This window comes from Pongo abelii, chromosome 7, assembly GCF_028885655.2.
Source record: "Pongo abelii isolate AG06213 chromosome 7, NHGRI_mPonAbe1-v2.0_pri, whole genome shotgun sequence".
NCBI classification, from domain to species: domain Eukaryota; kingdom Metazoa; phylum Chordata; class Mammalia; order Primates; family Hominidae; genus Pongo; species Pongo abelii.
In genome coordinates this window covers 148,336,469-148,362,513 of record NC_071992.2, presented here as the reverse complement: position 1 = coordinate 148,362,513, position 26,045 = coordinate 148,336,469, and the positions used below count along the sequence as shown (strand labels likewise).

At 35.3% G+C, this 26,045-nt stretch overlaps 1 protein-coding gene across 5 annotated transcripts in view; it reads right to left on the bottom strand.

The window, feature by feature from the left end:
- Positions 1–26,045, bottom strand: part of EFR3A (EFR3 homolog A) — a 109,601-nt gene that overhangs the window by 40,299 nt on the left and 43,257 nt on the right. For all 5 annotated transcript variants that reach the window (XM_002819435.6, XM_024251081.3, XM_054518827.2 and 2 more), the window contains 6 exons: positions 23,062–23,183; positions 19,206–19,355; positions 17,273–17,410; positions 13,505–13,583; positions 4,749–4,884; positions 2,556–2,723 (listed from right to left, as the gene is read on the bottom strand). In XM_002819435.6, coding sequence (XP_002819481.3) covers positions 2,556–2,723; positions 4,749–4,884; positions 13,505–13,583; positions 17,273–17,410; positions 19,206–19,355; positions 23,062–23,183 — 793 coding nt within the window. The remainder of the gene's footprint in view (positions 1–2,555; positions 2,724–4,748; positions 4,885–13,504; positions 13,584–17,272; positions 17,411–19,205; positions 19,356–23,061; positions 23,184–26,045) is intronic.

Sequence of the window (26,045 nt, the reverse complement as noted above, 5' to 3'; positions counted from 1 at the left end):
CTCCATGGTAATGTTGGAGTTTATGATATTTTGTCTTTTCAGTCAGTCTCAAAATCTTAAGTGCCTACTTTGTGTTAGTGTGTTGAATGAGACACTCCTGGGTATTTCCCTTAATGAGGACAATTTCTAGACATGTGATGAGACTGCAACTAGAAGAAATAGAGTTACCACTCCAAGCAGATCAACAAATGCCTCTACAAGGTGAGAGCCCCATGTATCATGAGGCCCTAGTACAAGAACTGGTGTACGCATATGTCCAATAAATAAATAGGTGGTGTCAATGGAGATGCAAAATGCATGTATGCATATCCATAAACTTCAAAAACAAGATGACCAAGAGAAACTCTGTATTAAGTATCCCAAAGGATTATTATAAATAAGTAGCCCATAAGTGAAAAAATTACCCAGATAAAAGGCATAAGCCCAGTTTCAGAAGAAATTTATATATGACTCTACTATTAATTGAAACTATTATTAGGTTAGAAATTAGGTACTAAATCCCAGGAATACGATCCATTTGTGAAATTATCATAGCAACCAGGTAGTTATATTAAAATATGATCTGGCTATCCTGAAGAAAATATTGGAAGAAAAAAGTTAAAGTAGAAAAATAGCTTGCTTGCTTGAATCTGTATTTATACAGTCAGATTATTTCATTTCCAAAACTGCAAATTCTCATGGCTGTTTTCTTAAGGAAGCTCTTTACTGTTTGTACTTTGACTATCGACAGGAAAAAAAAAAAAAGAAAATTTAAAAAAGAAAGAAAAGCGTACGATATTAAAGTCCAAGATATTAGCATCCAGATCTTAGTCTCTAATACTACTGCCCACTAAAAACAACCGCAGCTCCTTTGGAGAAATGCCTGATTCCAGTGCTGGGGCAGAAAGTACAGAATTCGTCTGGAACAGCTTACTCAAGTAAGGCAGTGCTTTAAAAAAAAAAAAAAAAAAGGTTCAGGGGGGTGGGGGGATGCCTTGAGCCAAATCAGGGACAATCTGAGCACCAAAATGATTAACTACAGTAATGAATTATAAACCATTAAAATATAAATCCATTGAGTTCATACCAATAAACAAATACATGCATTCCTACACACACAGAAAGGTAGAAAAGGGGGCTCCTGCTTACAACAGAACATTGAGAGGCAACTGATAGGTTTGGAAGGAGTGCTAGAGTTTAAAAACCATCATTTTGCAGCCATCAAGGTAAAGACTAATTCAGACAAGAATTATAAATGAATGCTAGATCTAACCTTAAGTCTGGATGAAAAGCAGAATATCCACATGATCTGAAAGTCTCTTCTCAGAGGTTGCTTATTATTTACAATGGAAAAAACTAAAACTATACAGTGGAGGAATATAATAATGCCTTAAGTGATCAAAATTAATATAATGAAAAAGGAGTAAGTTACAGTGTGTACCCCCGGATGTGCTAATCTGAGAAGAACATATCACGTATGTAGTATTCCAGCCAGGAATATCTAACTTGAATTTTTTTTTTTTTTTTTTTTTGAGACGGAGTCTCGCTGTCGCCCAGGCTGGAGTGCAGTGGTGCCATCTCGGCTCACTGCAAGCTTCGCCTCCTGGGTTCACGCCATGCTCCTGCCTCAGCCTCCAGAGTAGCTGGGACTACAGGCGCCCGCCACCTCACACGGCTAATTTTTTGTATTCTTAGTAGAGATGGGGTTTCACCGTGTTAGCCAGGATGGTCTCGATCTCCTGACCTTGTGATCCGCCCACCTCGGCCTCCCGAAGTGCTGGGATTACAGGCGTGAGCCACCGCGCCCAGCCTAATCACAAGGAAACACCATACAAAACCAAATGAAGAACTTTCTATTTTTAAAAAAGTGGGAGGGGGACTTTACTCCTAAGACATGTCCATGTCATAATGGAAATGTTCCTGACTCATGGACCTAAACAAATATTACAACTAAACGCAATATATGATCCTAGACTGAATCTTGGACTCAAGGAAAAAAGTCAATATAGTACATTATTGGGTCAACTGATAAAACTGAAATATGAAAGGTTGATTCAAGTACTGCCTCAATGTTAAATTTAGTGATGTTGACAATTTTACTCTGGTTATATTAAAAAATACATTTATTTTTTGGAAAAATACATCGAAGTATTTAGTGGTAATAGACCATAATGTATGCAACTTCCTGTATCTCGTGGTTTAGAAAAAAATATGCATGTGTATGTGTGTATTCCCACATATACATACACACACAAAGAGACACACATAGGGAAAGAAAGAAACAGAGAGGGAGAGAGAGAAGGGAGGAAGAGATGCAGGAAAGAGAGTAAAAGCAAATGAAGAAGTAAATGCCGTAAAATGTCAACAATAGATGAATTTGTGTCCTGCAGATTTAATGGAACAACATACTGTTCTTTGTTCCATTCTCATGCTTGCTTGTTTTCGAAAATAAAGTTTTCAGAAATTTAAGCTATCATTCATCTTTGACAAATGTACTATAATAGTCCAGGACCTTATGTGAGAGCTTTGTAAATCACTGTTTTACATGATAGTTTTGAAAAGTGAAATGTACTCACCTATTGTTTGGATGATAGCATTCTGCACAATCTTCTCATCATTGTCTTTAGAACTTGTGTTGAAGTTGACACTGCCTACAGATCCCCCCTGTAAATCATTTGCTTCAAATTCAACGCTGAGACGCAGATGTTTCAAAAGGGTATTGAAGACTTCCAGCACTGTCGGACCTATAAAGGATCACTTATGTGAGAAGATACATGTTTCTAGTATTGCATATTTGAAGTCAATTATCTTATTTCTCCACAGATTGTTTTTGTAATTTTCTAAATAGTCAGAAATCCATAGTAATTTATAAACTATTTCATTTTTTTAAAAAAGAGTAAATGAGAAATGAGAAAGCCCCTCATTATACCAACAAACATTTACTGGGCATTTATGAGCAGCTCACTGTTTGAATCTCTGGTTCCACCCTTAAAAAACGTGTATATGCATATAAGAATTACCAAAAACTTTCTACCTATTTAATCTTATCTGTTCACAATAATGTGTACTAGGACAATATTTAACTTAACTGCTGGGTAAGAATCCACAAAATTATATAATATAGCTCACAGAACTATCAAATATTTATTTTGTATCTTTTGAGACTGAAGAAGGGAGAATATGCCTCAATTATGAGACAGAAACTACCAAATTTATTATTCAGGTTAACCGCATTTGTTCTCGCTTTTTGTATAAATTCTCTGCATGTGTTTCTATCACTGCTTCTGTTCACTTTATTTTAATTAGTGGGTGTCATTTCTGCCTTTTACTCTTGATTTAAGCTTCTTCAGGAAAGGTAGCCATGTTTAAATGCCTCTTCGAACGTATAGAGCCTAGCACAGAGTACCTAACACACAGCAGACACTAATCGATGTGATGATTCAATGTATCATCTATGTTTTATTTCATTATTTCCAATTAAATAACTTTCCAATTAAATAACCAGTTTTATCTCTTCAAGTTACAAGATAAAACAGAAAATTCACATCCAAGATGCCCACCTTTATTTGACAATAAAAGAACAAAAGAATACAGTTGGTCCTCCATATCTGCAGTTCTGGATTCACAGATTCAACCAACTACGGGTTGAAAATATTCGGGAGAAAAAAAAACCCACGATAAAAAAAATAACACAAATAAAAAAGCAATACAGTGTAACAACTAATCACATAGCATTTACACTGCATTAGGTATTATAAGTAATCTAAAGATGATGTGAAGTATATGGGAGGGTGTGAATAGGTTATATGCAATCACTACCCCATTTTATATACAGAACTTGAGTACCCGCAGAGTTACGTATTCTCAGGGGTCCTCGAACCCATCCCCTGCAGATACTGAGGGATGACTATATCATTAGATAATATATTTCCACTTTGAATTTCAAGCAAAGAAACCATAACCAGATTCTCCTTCAAACTTCTGTATTTCTAATATGCACTATTTCATTTTTGTAGTTACATGTAAGTAAAATATCGTAATTTTTGAACTATCCCTTCTTCTCATTAACCCATTATCAAATCCTATCAACTTGACATTGTCATTCCTACTGCTTCCATGCAAGGGCAAGTTCTTTCCTCGTGGATACAACGACACTGACTTGTTATTTCCAATGTGCCCTACATTTTGCTGCCAGAAAAATTATCCTATAGCACTTTTCTCATGAAGATTATAGTAAATCTTTAAGGACTATTAATCAGCTGAAGAACTATGTCCACAATTTGAATACAACTTAATTTTAAAGCCACTTCTCTGACTTCTAAACTAACACCATACATTCTACCCAAAATGGGCCACATAAAATTTTGCTCATGCTAATCCATTTTCCCTCCCTTCTGTAAACCCTGGCTTTTTAAATGATATGTGATCAAAGCTTGCCACATATTACATATTAGATGGAGCTGTCTAATCACAAGTACACTATCAGTTTCTTGTATCTGCATTCCCCCAATGTTCAGTATATAATCAATACTCAAAAACCTTTATTAGAAGAAGGAAAGGGAGGAGGAATTGATGTGAAGGAAAATACTTAACTGTGCGCTAAAGAAGCCTGAAAGTAACTGCATGAACTCAAATTTCAAAAAAAATTATTGTGCACCAAAAAATGTATAGAAATATTCTTAAAGAGTTCTTCATACACTGCTATACCTACTGAAAGGACACTTTGAACCAGATTAATGCACTATTTTATTTTATTTATTGGCACTCACCTATGGAACCTTTAGCAGCAATGGCAACAGCCTCTAACAGAACCTGAATAATACCTGCCCGAACCCGGGGAGCATCTTTTTTACGAGCATCAAGGTGTCCTAGAATCTCCTGGATCACATGGTGAGAATACTGAGCCTGAAGGAGACAAAACAGTACAAAGATGTATAAACAAGTACATGTACCTTGGCAGAATTCCTAAGATAAAAAAACCACCTGACACGTAAATGTCCAATTAGCGACTGGTGGTCATGTTATGAGACAATAAATAGCCACAATACAAAGCTATTCTTTTAAAGAATAAACAGAGATGCTGGAAAATATTTATGACACTCTGAGTGAAAAAAAAGCATATTGCACAATTCCATGTTTAATAAAATTCAATCTAGTTTTTAAAAAGTAAATTAGAATTATATATAAAAAGATTAACAGTGGCCACCTCTGAGGAAGAGATTTATGAGAAAACTTTATTATCTTTATATTTGTCTGTAATTTCACAAAGTGCACTGATACACTTTTATAATTTGATAATAGGACAAAATTTTGTAAAAAACATAAATTATGACATTCACCATATTTTCCCAAACCCAAACTAGATAAATACTATTTAACATGGACACCTAACAATGCTAAACAGTCAAAACACTCATCTAATCAAGAGCTAGTGTCAAAATGAAAATATTATCAATGTGTACCTGACAAAATTTAAATCAAGGAGATATCAAAAGATGTAAAATTAACAAAGGCAATTTTATCACATATAAATAAATTAGATCAACCATAGTGAATGATGTTGGGGCCTAAATCAAAAAAAGGATAGCCAAAAAAATGTTTATTTTTAACTCCAGTGAATAGGTTTTTTTTTAAGAACAGCAAAGTTTTGTTTTTTTAAAACCTACACTTACACCCATGAGTCACGATCGGTCTACTATCATGCACCAAGCTGTAAAAAGCGCCTGTGGCTCTCAATCTCCCTGTCTGTATTTGCCTTCAGACAGGTCCCCTCTGCCCTGTTTTCAGGCTGGTTACCTTTCTTTCCTTTGGAATGTGTGGTTTGAAAAGAAGCAGGAGTGCCCTATGCATAATGGTTACTCTGCTCAAAAGCAAAAAGTTCCCCTCCTTCTCTATCAAGTAACAGATTTCATCTCTAGGTATTTCTCAAATTTTTGTCATAATACACATCTACTTTTAAAATCACCCAAGGTAAAAACTAAGTTTGTGTTTTCATCTTTACTTTGTTTCATTTAAAGCTACGCTAAAATAGTTGAACGTTAGGCAGGAAGACACACACAAAACCTGAAACTGAACTTCTTGTCCAGGAAGCTGCATGCTTCTGATGTGTGAACCTTGTGCAATTATTAGTCTGCCTTTATAGGTAAGGTAGCCATTTGATTTATTGTCCAAATGAGGACACTGCAGAGAGTGAAGGAGGTATTATCAATAATTATAAAGTACGACTATACTAAGCAAACCAGAGCATGTGTTCTTTCTACTTATAAAGAACAACTCAAGAATGATATCACGTATTAAACAAAAGAATATGGAGTGAAAGGAAGGAAAGTGAGAAGATGTAATACAGTATGTTGAAGTCACGTGTACTGAGGTTTCATTTACCTATGGTAAAATTTGCCCTTACACTGAAGTTTACGGCAATATTAACAGATGACTCGCTTTAAGACGCAACATAATACAGTGGTGGTGAAGTACAGAAGCCCTGGAGTCAAACTCGCCCAAGAACGAATTCTGACTCTATCATTTAATAGCTAAATAGCTCTCAGATTAAGAGAGCATTATTTAATCTCCCTGTAACTCAGTTTCTCTCATCTACAATATTTAAACAATAACAATTATTCATAGGATTCTTGGGGCAATTAAATGAGTTAATTTGTATAAAGCACCCAAATTGTGTCTATTGTACAAAAAATGCTTAATACATATTAGTTATTATTACTTTTCAATTTGTGACTTGTGAGCTAACATATGACTATAACATTGAACACAACAACAATGACGACAAAAGAGCATCTCATTCAGAAGTGACCAGAAGCACTGGCACTCTTCTAAGTACTTTATATGTATTATTTATGCAAACAGTTCTAGGAGGTAGGTTCACCTCAATTACTCCATGCCCTTCACAGTATAAGGCAAGTTTTAGTAACTGGTCTAAGGTCATGCAGAAACTCTCTTTTTTTTGTTTTTTATTTATTTATTTTATTAAACTTTAAGTTTTAGGGTACATGTGCACAACGTGCAGGTTTGTTACATATGTATACATGTGCCATGTTGGTGTGCTGCACCCATTAACTCATCATTTACATTAGGTATATCTCCTAATGCTATCCCTCCCCCCTCCCCCCGCACCACAACAGGCCCTGGTGTGTGATGTTCCCCTTCCTGTGTCCATGTGTTCTCATTGTTCAATTCCCACCTATGAGTGAGAATGTGTGGTGTTTGGTTTTTTGTCCTTGCGATAGTTTGCTGAGAATGATGGTTTCCAGCTTCATCCATGTCCCTACAAAGGACATGAACTCATCATTTTTTATGGCTGCATAGTATTCCATGGTGTGTATGTGCCACATTTTCTTAATCCAGTCTATCATTCTTGGACATTTGGCTTGGTTCCAAGTCTTTGCTATTGTGAATAGCGCTGCAATAAACATACATGTGCATGTGTCTTTATAGCAGCATGACTTATAATCCTTTGGGTATATACCCAGTAATGGGATGGCTGGGTCAAATGGTATTTCTACTTCTAGATCCCTGAGGAATTGCCACACTGTCTTCCACAATGGTTGAACTAGTTTACACTCCCACCAACAGTGTAAAAGTGTTCCTATTTCTCCACATCCTCTCCAGCACCTGTTGTTTCCTGACTTTTTAATGATTGCCATTCTAACCGGTGTGAGATGGTATCTCATTGTGGTTTTGATTTGAATTTCTCTGATGGCCAGTGATGATGAGCATTTTTTCATGTGTCGTTTGGCTGCATAAATGTCTTCTTTTGAGAAGTGTCTGTTCATATCCTTCGCCCACTTGTTGATGGAGTTGTTTTTTTTTTTGTAAATTTGTTTGAGTTCTTTGTAGAGTCTGCATATTAGCCCTTTGTCAGATGAGTAGATTGCAAAAATTTTCTCCCATTCTGTAGGGTACCTGTTCACTCTGATGGTAGTTTCTTTTGCTGTGCAGAAGCTCTTTAGTTTAATTAGATCCCATTTGTCAATTTTGGCTTTTGTTGCCATTGCTTTTGGTGTTTTAGACATGAAGTCCTTGCCCATGCCTATGTCCTGAATGGTATTGCCTAGGTTTTCTTCTAGGGTTTTTATGGTTTTAGGTCTAACATGTAAGTCTTTAATCCATCTTGAATTGATTTTTGTATAAGGTGTAAGGAAGGGATCCAGTTTCAGCTTTCTACATATGGCTAGCCAGTTTTCCCAGCACCATTTATTAAATAGGGAATCCTTTCCCCATTGCTTGTTTTTCTCAGGTTTGTCAAAGATCAGATGGTTGTAGATAAGTGGCATTATTTCTGAGGGCTGTGTTCTGTTCCATTGGTCTGTATCTCTCTCGTGTTACCAGTACCATGCTGTTTTGGTTACTGTAGCCTTGTAGTATAGTTTGAAGTCAGGTAGCGTGATGCCTCCAGCTTTGTTCTTTTGGCTTAGGATTGACTTGGCGATGTGGGCTCTTTTTTGGTTCCATATGAACTTTAAAATAGTTTTTTCCAATTCTGTGAAGAAAGTCACTGGTAGCTTGATGGGGATGGCATTGAATCTATAAATTACCTTGGGCAGTATGGCCATTTTCACGATATTGATTCTTCCTACCCATGAGCATGGAATGTTCTTCCATTTGTTTATATCCTCTTTTACTTTGTTGAGCAGTGGTTTGTAGTTCTCCTTGAAGAGGTCCTTCACATCCCTTGTAAGTTGGATTCCTAGGTATTTTATTCTCTTTGAAGCAATTGTGAATGGGAGTTCACTCATGATTTGGCTCTCTGTTTGTCTGTTATCGGTGTATAAGTATGCTTGTGATTTTTGCACATTGATTTTGTATCCTGAGACTTTGCTGAAGTTGCTTATCAGCTTAAGGAGATTTTGGGCTAAGATGATGGGGTTTTCTAAATATACAATCATGTTATCTGCAAACAGGGACAATTTGACTTCCTCTTTTCCTAACTGAATACCCTTTATTTCCTTCTCCTGCCTGATTGCCCTGGCCAGAACTTCCAACACTATGTTGAATAGGAGTGGTGAGAGAGGGCATCCCTGTCTTGTGCCAGTTTTCAAAGGGAATGCTTCCAGTTTTTCCCCATTCAGTATGATATTGGCTGTGGGTTTCTCATAGATAGCTCTTATTATCTTGAGATACATCCCATCAATACCTAATTTATTGAGAGTTTTTAGCATGAATGGTTGTTGAATTTTATCAAAGGCCTTTTCTGCATCTATTGAGATAATCATATGGTTTTTGTCGCTGGTTCTGCTTATATGCTGGATTATGTTTATTGATTTGCGTATGTTGAAACAGCCTTGCATCCCAGGGATGAAGCCCACATGATCACGGTGGATAAGCTTTTTCATGTGCTGCTGGATTTGGTTTGCCAGTATTTTATTGAGGATTTTTGCATCGATGTTCATCAGGGATATTGGTCTAAAATTCTCTTTTTTTGTTGTGTCTCTGCCAGGCTTTGGTATCAGGATGATGCTGGCCTCATAAAATGAGTTAGGGAGGATTCCCTCTTTTTCTTTTGACTGGAATTGTTTCAAAAGGAATGGTACCAGCTCCTCCTTGTACCGCTGGTAGAATTCGGCTGTGAATCCATCTGGTCCTGGACTTTTTTTGGCTGGTAAGCTATTAACTATTGCCTCGATTTCAGAGCCTGTTATTGATGTATTTAGAGATTCAACTTCTTCCTGGTTTCGTCTTGGGAGGGTGTATATGTCAAGGAATTTATCCATTTCTTCTAGATTTTCAAGTTTATTTGCGTAGAGTTGTTTATAGTATTCTCTAACGGTAGTTTGTATTTCTGTGGGATCGGTGGTGATATCCCCTTTATTATTTTTTATTGCGTCTATTTGATTCTTCTCTCTTTTCTTCTGTATTAGTCTTGCTAGCGGTCTATCAATTTTGTTGATCTTTTCAAAAAACCAGCTCCTGGATTCACTGATTTTTTGAAGGGTTTTTTGTGTCTCTATCTCCTTCAGTTCTGCTCTGATCTTAGTTATTTCTTGCCTTCTGCTAGCTTTTGAATGTGTTTGCTGTTGCTTCTCTAGTTCTTTTAATTGTGATGTTAGGGTGTCTATTTTTAGATCTTTCCTGCTTTCTGTTGTGGGCATTTAGTGCCATAAATCTCCCTCTACGCACTGCTTTAAATGTGTCCCAGAGATTCTGGTATGTTGTGTCTTTGTTTTTTGTTGGTTTCAAAGAACATCTTTATTTCTGCCTTCATTTTGTTATGTACCCAGTAGTCATTCAGGAGCAGGTTGTTCAGTTTCCATGTAGTTGAGTGGTTTTGAGTGAGTTTCTTAATCCTGAGTTCTACTTTGATTGCACTGCGGTCTGAGACAGTTTGTTATAATTTCTGTTCTTTTACATTTGCTGAGGAGTGCTTTACTTCCAACTATGTGGTCAATTTTGGAATAAGTGCAGTGTGGTGCTGAGAAGAATGTATATTCTGTTGATTTGGGGTGGAGAGTTCTGTACATGTCTATTAGGTCCGCTTGGTGCACAGCTGAGTTCAATTCCTGGATATCCTTGTTAACTTTCTGTCTCGTTGATCCGTCTAATGTTGACAGTGGGGTGTTAAAGTCTCCCAATATTACTGTGTGGGAGTCTAAGTCTCTTTCTAGGTCTCTAAGGACTTGCTTTATGAATCTGGGTGCTCCTGTATTGGGTGCATATATATTTAGGACAGTTAGCTCTTCTTGTTGAGTTGATCCCTTTACCATTATGTAATAGCCTTCTTTGTCTCTTTTGATCTTTGTTCATTTAAAGTCTGTTATATCAGAGACTAGGATTGCAACATCTGCCTTTTTTTGTTTTCCATTTGCTTGGTAGATCTTCCTCCATCCCTTTATTTTGAGCCTATGTGTGTCTCTGCACGTGAGATGGGTTTCCTGAATACAGCACACTGATGGGTCTTGACTCTATCAAATTTGCCAGTCTGTGTCTTTTAATTGCAGCATTTAGCCCATTAACATTTAAGGTTAATATTGTTATGTGTGAATTTGATCCTGTCATTATGATGTTAGCTGGTTATTTTGCTCATTAGTAGATGCAGTTTCTTCCTAGCCTGGAAGGTCTTTACAATTTGGCATGTTTTTGCAGTGGCTGGTACCGGTTGTTCCTTTCCATGTTTAGCACTTCCTTCAGGAGCTCTTGTAAGGCAGGCCTGGTGGTGACAAAATCTCTCAGCATTTGCTTGTCTATAAAGTATTTTATTTCTCCTTCACTTATGAAGCTTAGTTTGGCTGGATATGAAATTCTGGGCTGAAAATTCTTTTAAGAATGTTGAATATTGGCCCCCACTCTGTTCTGGCTTGTAGAGTTTCTGCCAAGAGATCAGCTGTTAGTCTGATGGGCTTCCCTTTGTGGGTAACCCGACCTTTCTCTCTGGCTGCCCTTAATATTTTTTCCTTCATTTCAACTTTGGTGAATCTGATAATTATGTCTTGGAGTCGCTCTTCTCCAGGAGTATCTTTGTGGCGTTCTCTGTATTTCCTGAATTTGAATGTTAGCCTGCCTTGCTAGATTGGGGAAGTTCTCCCGGATAATAACCTGCAGAGTGTTTTCCAACTTGGTTCCATTCTCCCTGTCACTTTCAGGTACACCAATCAGATGTAGATTTGGTCTTTTCACATAGTCCCATATTTCTTGGAGGCTTTGTTCGTTTCTTTTTATTCTTTTTTCTCTAAACTTCTCTTCTCGCTTCATTTCATTCATTTGATCTTCCATCACTGATAACCTTTCTTCCAGTTGATCGAATCAGCTACTGAAGCTTATGCATTCGTCACATAGTTCTCGTGCCGTGGTTTTCAGCTCCATCAGGTCCTTTAAGGACTTCCCTGCATTGGTTATTCTAGTTAGCCATTTGTCTAATCTTTTTTCAAGGTTTTTAACTTCTTTGCCATGGGTTCAAACTTCCCCCTTTAGCTCGGAGAAGTTTGATCGTCTGAAGGCTTCTTCTCTCAACTCTTCAAAGTCATTCTCCGTCCAGCTTTCTTCCGTTGCTGGTGAAGAGCTGAGTTCCTCTGGAGGAGGAGAGGCGCTCTGATTTTTAGAATTTTCAGTTTTTCTGCTCTGTTTTTTTCCCATCTTTGTGGTTTTATCTACCTTTGGTCTTTGATGATGGTGACGTACAGATGGGGTTTTGGTGTGGATGTCCTTTCTGTTTGTTAGTTTTCCTTCTAACAGTCACGACCCTCAGCTGCAGGTCTGTTGGAGTTTGCCAGAGGTCCACTCCAGACCCTGTTTGCCTGGGTATCAGCAGCAGAGGCCGCAGAACAGTGAATATTGGTGAACAGCAAATGTTGCTGCCTGCAGAAACTTTTAAGGAAGAGCCTAATAGTGAACTCTGTCTGATCCTAGAGTACAACTCTTAATCACATGTTATTCCCTCAAGAAATAAATTTAGCACAAAAGATAGGCTTTAAGTAAAATACTTTCCCTTTACCACAAATGCCTTACTATATTTCAAACTATGTCTATGTAAACCCTTAAGGATATAAATCCTGGTCAAGACTAGCTAATTTGTTTTATGGAGAGAGGGTGAAATATTACCTAAGAATGATACCTGCACCAATTTTATGGTAAATGGCAACTAAAACACTCAAAGCTATCCAAAGTTTTAATTGTACAATGATAATAAACAGAAATTCCTATTCTAGCATATACTACCATTTCCAGAAATATTATACATGTTTTCCCAAATTGCCAAACCCTGTCATAAAACAATAGTAAAATACTAGACTATAGCTATCCTTTGTTTTACTTGGGGATAGGTTCCAGCCCCACCACATACCAAAATCTGCACACACTCAAGTCCAGCAGTTGGCCCTGCGAGGAAAAAAACCAGCCCCCATATACGTGGGGTTTTGAATCCAACAAATAATAGATTTTTGATCTGCATTTTGTTGGAAAAAAAAAATCTATACTATAAGTGGACCTGCACAGTTGAAACTCATGTTATTCAAGGGTCAGTTATATATAAGACTTTCTGATATCCACATAAAGTGACAAGAAAGGGAAGTCCCTTAGTCTAAACTCCACAAGAAGGTAAGCACCTGGAAAGGCGAGTGCACACTGAGGCCAGCAGCAGTCCCAGGCAAATCTTCAGCTCTCCAGTGCCCAAAGCTACTCATTTAAATGGTTGTATACATAGAAGACTAGATATAAAGCGTAGGGCCCATCCAGGAAAGGAAGGCTATGAGATCAGAAATACCTGTGACAATTCGGAACCCCTAAAAGACAACACCCTCAGTGAATCGGGGATAGCAGGAGACTGTCAAGAAGCTTGTCTGTGTTGGCCTTGGCTCTGAGGGGAACCATGATAGAATGATTTAGTTATTTCTATTAGATCTATCTTTTCATCTCGGCAAATAAGAAAATAAGTAGCAAATGAAAATGAATGAGACAAAAGAGCTAAATTAAGAGCAATGATTTATATCCTACAGCTTCCCACATCTGTTTGATAATGTGCTTATCCATATAGAACCAAAATTACTTATATAAATACAGTAAATAGTTAATCAAACCTTACCTGAATGGAATACATTATAATTTTAAAGCAGTGAACTGCAAATTCATTGGGATCCCACAGTTTGTGATGATCTAAATGCCTGCAAATAACAAAAATTACTTTAAAATTCTCTATTTTACTATACTTTCTTCCTCTAGAAACCTCAACAATAGGAAAACCTTAATAGTGAGAATATTACCTAAAAGAAAAGCAAGATTTCAATTTAATTCTTAATTAATGAACTTCATGAAATATATATTGCAATTGAAGCTATTTCTAAAGCAATGCTGTGGACCAGAAGTAGTTTCATGAACATTTAATCAAATATTTATTGATTCCCTGTTTTTTTTAATGTTGTGATTTATTAATTTACTTCTCTCAAAGGGTAATTTTAACTAACAAGTAAATCTGAACGAAAGAGGGTGAATGAAGGACAAATACAAGGCTGGAAAACACCAGGGGAAGAGCCTTAGATTATATTCACAGATTGCCAGATCTACTTCTCACCTACTGTATCAAAATTAAATTTTAAAAATTGTCCTTCCATATCGAAACCAGCTTTATTATAACTATCATTTGTTGAAAATATACTTTATGCTAGGCATATATTATCAACCTTAATGGTTAATCTAGACCATGTGTTCGGGAATAAAATGATCAGAATTTGAATTCTGACTTCATTTTCTACCTATATGTCCTTGTCCATGAGTGAGTTACCTGACTTCTTTAAGGGTCAGTTCTCTGACCTGGAAAATGGGGATAATAACAACATCCATTTCATAGGGTAAAAGGATTAAGTAAGATAAAGTATATAAGGTTATTAGCATAGTCACAGGGCGCAGCCAGCACTTGGTAAGTGGTAGCTTCTATTTTAATATATAAATAAACCATTTAATGCATACATTCAAAACTCTTCAAAGGTGAAAAAATTGGAGCTCAGACAGGTTGAATGAGTTTTTCAAGTTCATACAACTAATAAACAGCACATCCTGATATGACCTATATTAACATCTGTGCTGCTTCTTATAACTTTCATTTCCTTGAGAGTAATAATTACTTTTTGGGTCATTAAAAATGGAAATGGTCCAAAAAAAAAAAAAAAAAGACCTGAAATCCCTCCTGAATCATCGTAGTTATTAAGGTCTACTATGTGTTACATACTATGCTCTAGGCTCTATACATTCGAAGAAGCATTTGAACATGGCTACTTGTTCTAAAGAAGCCTGAATGAAGAGTAGAAGGCAGAAATGAAACCCACCAATTAAAATAAAGTGGACAGAAGCAGTGATAGAAACACATTCAGAGAATTTATAGAACAAAATGCAGAAAACAAATGCACAGTTAACCTGAATCTGATAAATTGGGTAGTTTGTCTTATAATTGAGGCAAATTCTTCCATCTTCACTCTCAGAAGATATAAAATAAATCTTTAATGCTAATATGACCTGTATTATCGTGATCTTATGGATTCTTACCCAATAGTCAAGTTAAATATCGTCCAATACAATATTTATCTGCTAAGAGGAAGAAAAATAAACTTTATTTACCACTTCAAGCATGCTACCAATTACTTATAGTTCGCATATGTACTTGTCAAGAATTTTATTACAGTAACCTGCTAACATACTGGCCTTGGCTCAAATGTGTCCTATATAGCCCTATCTGATTAACTTTCTCAAAGGGAAATTCTAGCCACTTTATACTTTTGAGCTAAGGTCTCCACTAATTATCTATAAACTTAAATATAAAATTTTAATATCTCTACAGTATAGCCTAAATGTTTTCCCTCTTATCTCACCATAACCCCTAAACTATATCCAACACTCCAGCCAACAATATCAGTGTCTTGTGCTCACTGTTGATTAAAAATATGATATTCAAAATTTCTTTTAAATCATCTATTATTTTCTTTACTCGATCAAATAATAATTGAAATTAAAAACCTACTTCAATGTCAAACAAAAGCATTCTTTACAAATAAAATACAATTTCCAGAGCAGTTTTTCATAACTACCTTCATCTACATTAAAAGATACTGGCCCTGGCAGGGTGCTGTGGCTCACGCCTGTAATCCCAGCACTATGGGAGGCCAAGGCAGGCGGATCACCTGAGGTTGGGAGCTCGAGACCAGCCTGAACAACATGGCGAAACCTCATCTCTACTAAAAATACAAAATTAGCCAGGCATGGTGGCACATGCCTATAATCCGAGTTACTCGGGAGGCTGAGGCAGGAGAATCGCTGGAACCCAGGAGGCAGAGGTTGTGGTGAACCAAGATCATGCCATTGCACTCCAGCCTGGGCAACAACAGCGAACTTTGTCTCAAAAAAAAAAAAAAAAAAAGACACTGGCCCTAAATTCTCAAATTAGACATGAATTATTTGTTTTGAACTGCTAGAGCACTTTTTGTCCTTTTCTCGTAATCCATATATTATTTTATAAATATTATGCATGTCAATCACCCATCCAATTTGTTATTAATGCATATATTCCCAAAATATCTGGCACCTCACTTGCAGAGGGCATTTAATATTTAATTAACTAAATGGCTAATGTGTAATCACATATTTACTTAAGATTAATTTAATTAATTAACTAATACATGATCAGAAATTTTAAGTTCTATGTAGAAAAAAATATAACTCAGTTCAAGTTATTCAACTCAAGTACAACTTATTTGGTAAATTCTTTCTTCCAAGCTAGCTCTCTAGATTTTTAAGGCCTTATAGATTAGTTCTAAGAGTATTAAGATAAAAAATGGAATTCTGACGTTAAGTCAGCACGTCTAGATATTAAAAAAATAAATTTGCCCTTAGTATATTTGGCGTAATTCTGATTAATTTTTAGTAGCATTTCCATAAGCTTACGGAGCCTTTAAACAGTAGATCTCAATATTTTGGAGGTGGGAGGAAACATAGATCCCTTTGAAAATCTAATGATTCTCTAATTTTTAATATAATTTTGTGATTTATAGATTCTTGTAACTAAGGCTCAACTTTGAACCCTAGGCTAAGAACATCCATCTGTCCTAAATAAAGAATTCTGGATGTTACATTTAGAATATCGTACATATTCTATAAAGCCACTATTACAGTCAGAAGGAGAAAAGGACAAGGTGAATTTTAACAAAAGAAAGACTAGCAAAAATGTCTAGAAATTACACAGAATATTATATAGTAGATCTATCATCTGGTGATTGAGTCAGAAACACAAAGGCTTGACAAGGCTTGAGAGACCATATCTATGTGGAGAAACTCAAAGCTCATTAACGTATTTTGCCTGGAGGAGAGCATGAAAGTACCAACAAGATATTTAATATTCTTGCTCTGATTAATCACTATGTAAAAAATGAATTCACTCAGAGATGTGAATGTGATCTAAGGCAGCCCAGCCATGGCAAAAAGACAGCCAATAAATAGAAGCCAGGGACCAGGAAAAACTGACCATGAAAGTTAGTAGAACAAGATACATCATACTTAGACACTGTTTGTTTAAATATTTCACTGCACGTATGCATTTCAAAGTCTGTAAGCAGATATTCAAGTTAATGCACATGATATTAAACACCTTATTACACTTCATACTTAAAGGGAAAAAGCTAATTAAGTAATTGAACCACTATTCAAACATACCATGCATGACTCAGTCCTGTACTACTTCCACAATGTTACACTGGTTCCATTAATAACCCACTCAGGCAAGTAAAAAAGTAGTTTTCCTCTATAAATAAGTTAACACAGAATTAATACAGCAAAATCACAAATAACCAGGAAAACACAAACTACTTACGCAAAAACTGGTCTAACAGCATTATTCATATTCCCAAAAGTTGCTCGACCCAGCAGTTCTCTGAAACAGTTTTCAGCCAGCACAGCAGGATTCTCTTCTTTGTCAGTTGCAGAAGGAGAAGAAGGAGGGGCTATGCGACTAAAAAAGAATGAGAAATAAAGAAAAACACAAGAATTTTAATATTAGTTCTAATAAACAAAATATACTTTACTTTTTAGAAATGTTAAAATGGCATTTTCTTTTTATCCTCGAGAAAATATATAGCTTAATTCTAATTTCATGAATTTAACATCACCAAAATGAATCATACACTCTTTCAAATTGAAGAAATAAACTTGGCTGTGCAAATTGTTTCTAGCTAACAGAATGTCTTTTATATATAACTAAAATACTCAGCAGCTTGCTATTCACTTTCATTCAACTCTTCTGTATTTATAGCAAAATCTTAGTAAGAACACAGGGCCCAGAGACCATCTTTAGGTATCCTTAATTTAACTGTAAATGGGCAAAAATAAAGTGAAAAACTATGACCTAGCCTGTAAATAAAAAATAAAATTTAAAAGCTAATTAGAATATCTGTATACGTAGCTGTCTTCAGCAGACAATATTCTGTTCATATCCTGAAACATTATTTTAGGCTAATGAATTTATGAATAATAATTCTAAAAATGTATATGTGGTACAGGGATTATATCATGAAAAAATGTAATTTCTTAAGAATTGACAACCAATGAGCTTTGTTTCTTGTATATTACTTATGCTAATCCCAGACCTCAAGAGCCATAATTATGGAAAATGGGTTCCCAACTAGCTAGTGATCCTTTAAATAGTAAATATTTTAGATAAGGAAACTTTCACCTCACCTACAGTGCCAAGAATAGGAAAAATACAGATAGTGCTAAAATACATCAAGTTTCACACTTTAGGAAAGGTTCCCAAAGCTGGAGACAGTCACATCTAAGGAATTAAGCATGAATCCTTTCTGTAATTAGTGTAAATTAACATGAACGTGTGTTACCATAGAGTTATCAATTACATCTCATTTCTAGACTACTTTTATGTTGCTATTACACATATAATCACTAAAATAATAAATAAAATTTAAATTTAGAACTACAGAATTGAATCACTTTTAAATTTGATTCAAATTTTCCTCTTCAAACTGCAAGAATCAGGAAAGTCAGGATAATAAGCCATTGGAGAATACTGCTTCTGAAATATTAATTTATTATTTATATTAAATAATTAAAATATTATTTATAATAAATATTTCACTATTCATTTATTATTAACTTATTATCTCTGTGTATGGCAACAGAAATGTGGGGGATAAGCATGCTTCTAGTATTTGAAAAAGTAGAATAAAGTACAGAATTCTAACTGCAAGTGAATGTTGTAGAGGAAAAAGAAAAAATAAGCATATCTCCCAAAACAATATTCAATTCCAAAACATCTTAGGACAAATCAAATATGAACAGTCTCTAACCATTTGTTGAAAAAATAAAATACAGTGTGGGTAGCTATTATTATCATTATTATTTTGGTTAGTTCTAACTCCCTGTGCAAAAGTATGCTGGATCTTTTAGATTAACAAAAGTAGAGCTGTAATTTCTGTTTCTCACATTTGCAACTTTAAGTAGTATTCATTAAAACAGCAATTTGGATATTCAATAGGTGGTGGCAAATAAACTGTAAACTTATTCTAAAAGAAAATAAAGGCTTAAGTGTATGAATAATAATCTGTAGTCTACTAAGCCTAATGTGATCACTACGGACTAAAAATTTTTTCAGAAAGGTACATATTTTTAAACTCACTTAACTTTATAAGACTACTGTTTACAGAGTACTAAAGACAAAACATTCTTATCCTAGCAAACATACATACATATATATAAAAGTAACACAGTCTCAACACTAATATCTCTTTAAATACCTGTCAACTTCTTCTATCTTTTGCATGTTAAACAGGAGGGATGGAACAATCTTATCCATATGCTGAGGTTCCCAAATGGTGGCCCGAAGTTCATCGTTAACTGTTTTGCGAACCACACCTTGAATACCTCTAATTCCAGCAATTCGTATCCTATAAAAAAAAAGGAAGAAAATGAGCCATAAAAAAATTATTTAAACAAGTCTGTTTGCCTAGCTAAGAGAATGGATATCAAGTAAATACTGTTATCTTATCAATATCTTAAAATAACACACAAGTCTAAGAAAGTAAATCTCAAAAATTTAAGAGACACAGAGATGTGCCCCAAAAAGGCTTACTTTAAATATCATGTTCTTAAAATCAGCATTTAAAAAGTTAAAAGGACTATAAAATACAGAAATATCTATTTTTCAATTTTAAAAAATCAACAGCATAGGTTTTCTTAAAATGATAATGATACTCCATTTCTCACCTAGAAGTCTTAAGAGCTGAGTGAAAACAGGATTTCACTGTTCTGAACACCCTTCATGCTTCTTCAGACTTCTCTCACTGTTCCTCCCTAACAGCCCTTCAACTCCCTTTGACCACCTAGATAGAACACTAAGCTGGTTCCTTTAAAAGGTATTACAAATAAGAACTATCGAAATGGAGCAGAGATAACCTCAGCAATATATAAACAAATATGTCTATAAACACATATACATTATCATATAATAATCTGATAACGTGACTTAAAATGTATCAATACAGTAGTGAGAGAATGCTGCCTTATCCTCCCATCTCAGATCAGAGCACCAAACCTCCTCAAGCTCTTCCTTACACTTCCTTAAAAAAGCAAAAGAAAATAAAAATCTATAGGTTCAAGAACGAGAAGAAAAGTGACTAGAAAACAGTTTCTAAAAACTGCAAAAGAACAAAGTCTCAAGCAGAGCTAACTTGGCGGCCCAATTAGTCTCTAAACATTTTCCTTCTGGTCAAATATGATGGCTATTTACTTTCTTTCTTTCTACTATCTAAAATACTCACCAATTATTTATTCAGTTTACCTAGCATTGTCTTCTAAAAACTGTATACAGGTTTAAAGAATAGAAGATATGGGGAGGGAGGTGACATTGCTTTACATCTCCATGGCAAAATAATGCAGGCATTCAGGAGTAGCAGATGGAGAATGGGAGGTGGCAGTAATATGATACTGAACAGGTGAGAAAAATGAATTGGAAGACATAAAGGCAAATTTTGCCTATTTCAAAGCCGTGTCTATACATGCTGCTTTTTAAAACATAAAGAAGTCTTTAAAGATTCTTGTGCAGCTATCACAGTGGGCAAACCTAACATTCCTACAAAAGGTGCCTGCTTTACATACCTGCTGCTACACCTTGGGTGATGAGAAAGCCAAGCACAAGGTGGCATAGAGCACATTAACAAACAAGATGAAACTTTTATCATGCCTTGTGAGACAGCAGCCTAAATGGTGCAGCAGCAGCTAGTGGTGCCCTTGTTCAAGGTTAAAGGGCAGTGTTGGTGGTAACTACCAATAGCTACTATAGCTACACAGCTTCATCCAATTCAGATCTAACATCTAGACTAATCAGTACATTCCAGCCGTGACCCCCCAAAACGAATTCTACAGTTTCCCCATCAGTAAAATAGAACAACTGTCGCATCTACAGCATAGAAATGTTGAACAATTTAAATGAGTTAATTCATGTAAAGTGGTTAAACAATAACTGGCACACAGAAAGCACTCAGTGTTAGCTGTTCCTGTTTGTTGCTAACCACGATGAGGATGATGACAATGATGGTGGTGGTGGTGGTAATTTCTACCACAGCTGAAGTTTCTTCAGAAAATTAGAGTTAAAGATTGTGATGCATGACTCTACAAGTGGGAGCCAGTTCTTCAAGGAAAATAAGAAAATCCTAACATTTACCAGCCCCATCTCCTACTGTCCATGTCCCCTGGAGTCCTACTTGGTAAGAGCTTGGTAAAAAAATAAAGGGACTGATGATTTATCTAAGTTAGAACTTAAAAGAGAATATAAATATACTTAAAGAAAATCAAAAGGGCTTTTATTTAAGTTAAAGCAGAAATAATCAAACTAAGTATTTTATATTAAATAGCATTTTAATTTACTCATTTGTTTTACAGGAATTCAAATAAAATATTGGCATTATGGAACTTCAAATGTGATATAATATTGGAAAGACCTAGAGTTAGCAAATTATACTATAAGTCCTTTCATTGGTTTATAGAAAATGTCAAAGTTTCTTTTTTGGAAGCAGTAATGAAGAACAGGTAAAAAACATATTCAAAAGACAAGATATTTCACTAGGGGATGATAAATACTTAGAAAAACATACTACATTCCAGAGATTTTCTATATTTTGAAAGAAAGCAAAAATGTTAAAATCTTGAAAAAATTGCCATTTTCTTTAGCTAATCTTTGTATCTTTTTGCCCCATTAAAAACTTATTATCAGCCTCTGAAGACAGAGAATAGTCTCATAAACATTTAAAAGATATCCTTTAGAGAGAGAAAAAAGAATTTTCCTGGTGATGGAGATAAATAGAAAACTAATTATTGTAAGGTAATTCTAGTATTTTTTACCTCTGAGAAGGCTTTACACTTCATAATAAAGGACTCTAAATGGCCTATACTCTACTGAGCAAAAATCATACCAGCAGCATCACAGACAAAAACAAATGTTATACCTGAAAACAACTATTTAATCACCTTTAAGCTTTCTTTCTCCAAGTTAAAATAATATTTATACATGTTTTTGTTTCATGTAAACCAGCACTGTAGCTTGCATACTTTAACTAAAACCTAGTTATATTTCTGTACATTCCTTTATTTATTTTAAAATAAAAGTAAAAATTATAAAGCATGCTATATCTTGATTATCAACTGCCCACAGTAACTCTAAATCCTGGTTGATTTCTTGATTTTTAGGTGTAAGACAGTAATGCTCAAATTACTTTCTACATTTCCTAAAGTCATTTTGACTTTAATTCTTAACTTTAAAGTTTCTCATTTCTGTATTTCTCATTCTATCAACCTATAGTTGAGTTTACAAAATATTTGATTCCAGATTTTTAGTAGGATATATCTAGAAGAAATGTTTAAAAATGTCCAAGACAGTTGTCATGACAACCTCAGATGGATAGTGATTCAGTAATATACATTCATCCAATTTATCTACTTATTCACTCAAAAAGTACTAACTGAGAGCCTACTATGTACCAGGCACTATTCAAAGTATTAGCGATACTGCAGTCCTCAAACCAAAGTCCTCACCCTCCTGGAATTTATATTCCATAGAGGAGCAAGAAACAAGGAGATATATGATAAGAAGATAAAGATAACTAGGGGTAGAATGAGAGGGGTGACATTTAATAAAGGGTGGCTGGGGAGGGTTCTTGTGATAAGGTGTCATTTGAGCAGAAATCTGAACAAAGTGAGGTAGCAAGCCATGTGGGCATCTAGGGAATTGTTCTGTGCACAAAGACCAATGTGTCCAAAGGGCCTGAGGAGAGGTGTGACTAAAGTGTTCAAGAAATGGCAAGGAGATCCACATGGCAGGATTAGAGTGAAAGTAGGAAGAGATGATAGAAGGACAGGATCTGACAGAGTAAGCAGAGCATGAAGAGACATTCTAGGCTACAGTGAAGACTGCATTTTAGTGAGCTGGAAAACCATTCTCATTTTGCTACTTCAGTCAGTAATTATAGCTTCTAAGAGCAATGGAAAGCCGTATTTCAGCCATATTCTTGTTTCCTCTGGTAAACATTATGTAACATATAAACACAGTATTAATCTCCAAATTACTTACTATAGATCATAAAGTAAAATAATACATACTCTGTTCGTATTTCTGGATCACTATGACAGGAATGGCACATGGCACTGAATCGAGACACAAAAAAGTCATAACGTCTGTGATAGGATGGTGTGTCTTCTTCAATATTTGCAAATTTGACGAACTAAAAAACACAAATAATTTAATATATATCACCGTCTTCAAAAGTGTGGGCCAAATACATTTAATTTCATACACTGTCATATTAACAAGCAATATAAAAATAAGTAACAAACAAAACATCAAATACGACATTAATACAGAAGAAACTTTCTTTTCTTGAGATAGGGTCTTGCTCTGTTGCCCAGGCTGCAGTGCAGTAGTGTGATCATAGCTCACTGAGCCTTGAATTCCTAGGCTCAAGTGATCCTCCCGCCTCAGCCTCCCAAGGCGTCAGGACTACAGGCACGCACCACCAAACCTGTCTAATTTTTTGATTTAATTTTATTTTTGTAACAATGGGAGTCTTGCCAGGTTGCCCAGGCTGCTCTTGAACTCCTGGCCTCAAATGATCCTCCTGCTTTGGCCTCCCAAAGCACCCAGATTACAGGCATGAACCACTGCACCAACCCAAAAGAAACTTCTTAATAACAAACTTTTAGAAAACAAGAGGAAGAAAAAAGAAGAAACATAATGTGTGCTTTCCCTAAATCTTAATCCATAATAATGACAGTGTATTTATCATTGCACAAACAACACAAGCTTTGTACTAAGAAAGGCCTAAGATTGAATCCCCCTATTATATACAGCATTACTTCACTGTCTTTGAACAAGTTATTTAGCTGTAATTCCTCATCTATAAAATGAAAATAATATTTCTAAGCTTGAAGGGTTGAGAATCATGACATAATTAATATATGTAAAATATCTAGCATATACTGTATTATTTATTTTAAAACACATGAACCAATGTTGCATAGTGTTAACATGTATTACCATTATGTATTATTTATAACAAAAATTATATATTATCATTTATTGATATTAATATTTTTCTTTCTTCAATCAGTAGGTATACAGCTATACTATATTATGCTCCACACTTTTCTATATTTGAAACACTTTACAATAAAAAAGAGGTAAAAATAAAAAGTATCTAGCACAATTTCTGAAACAAAGGAGAACCGAAATACATTGCATCTATTACTGTCATACTGAGTTGGCATTAGCATGAAGAGGAAAATGTCAACAAATTAAACTGTACGAACACCATTAATAAATTTTAAATTAGTACTGGTCATGTTTGACAACATAAGGCACTCAGCACCACTAAGAAAATTAGACCACCAGGAAACACTAGATAATTAATGTTGGTCAAGATAACATGGCATTTCATTTAATAAAATTCACTCAAATTAAGGTAGGTAACTGGGGAATTTGGTCTTTTGCCCAAATCACTCACTAAAACAATCTAATGGCATTGCTGGGTGAAAGTAAAGAAATTTCTGGAAATGTATACTAAAATTCTCCCCCTAGCTAGTAAGCTACTTTCCCAAAACGTTCCTCACCTAATGTAAACAAAACAGGAGAAGCCTAAGTAGCTACCTTGCCTGAAACTAAGCTTGTCACATCATCGAAATGCATTTGGAACCACCCAATATATTCCTGCTGAAGTAAGTGATAAAAATCATATTAAGAGTTTTGAATGAGGGTTTATTTAACGCTCTTGCTACCAGTAATAACTAACAGTGCCATGCACTCTTTCAAGAGCATCATATATGTCAACTCATGTCACACAACAATCCTGCGAGATTGGTATTCTCATTCTCCTCATTTCACAGATGATAAACCGAGGCAAGGAGAGAATAAATAACTTGCTCAACGTATACAGCTAGAAAGCGGTACAGGCGTAGTTCAAACTGGGGTAGTCAGACTTTGGAATCCACACTGTCAGCACCTCGCATACTTCCTCTTCCTATACCAGAAAATAATTATCCATAAACAATAGCAGGTAATATATGATTTTTTTTAATTAAAACTCTGAATGGAAACATACAGTATTCATGTAGGTTGAATGCCTTAAAGTTTCTCAGAGAAGTTGGAACTGAAAGACTGAAGGTGATACAATGAAACTAAAGACAAGAGAAGAAATATTATCACTATTTTCTTTTTAAAGTAGGTATGCTTTCCCCAAACTTATTTTAAGGGACAATGGTTTAAGACAGAAGAAAATGAATATGGTGAGCAGAAATAGTTCAGAAACAGTCTAAAAAAGAATAAACATACAAACCCTTAACTTTTATGGTAAATTTATTTTTAAAAGACTGCCAAGACCATTCCAAGGGAAAGAACAGCCTTTTCAACGGATAGTAATGGCATAGTTAAATATCCACACGCAAAATGTGGATAAAGCTGAATGCTGAATTCACATCACATACAAAAGCTAACTCAAAATGGATTATTAAATACAAACTTAAACTGTAAAACTCTTAGAAGAAACTATAGGAGTAAACCTTTCTGATCTTGGATTAGGCAATAGTTTCTTAAATATGAAACTGAAAGCATACCCGCCCACCACCCCCCAAACACACATTACACACCAACAACAAAAGGGGAAAAAAAAAGGAACTGGACTTCATCAAAATCAAAACTTTAGTGACTCAAAGCATACCATGAAGAAAGTGAAAAGACAAAACCATAGAAATGGAGAAGATATCTGCAAATCATATATCTGATAAAGTACTCCTATCAAGAATATATAAAGAACTTTTACAACTCAACAATAAAAAGACAATTGAAAAAAGGAGGGAAAGGATTTGAATAGACATTTCTCCAAAGAAAATATACCCAACAGTCAACGAGCACGTGCAGAGTTTTACCATTAATCATTAGGGAAATGAAAATCAAAACCACAATGAGATACCACTTCAGACCCTCTAGGATGGTTAAAATAAAAAAAGATAGACAATAACAAGTACTGATGAGGATGTGGAGAAACAACACTCATGTTGGTGGTGGGAATGTAAAATAATGCAACCACTTTGGA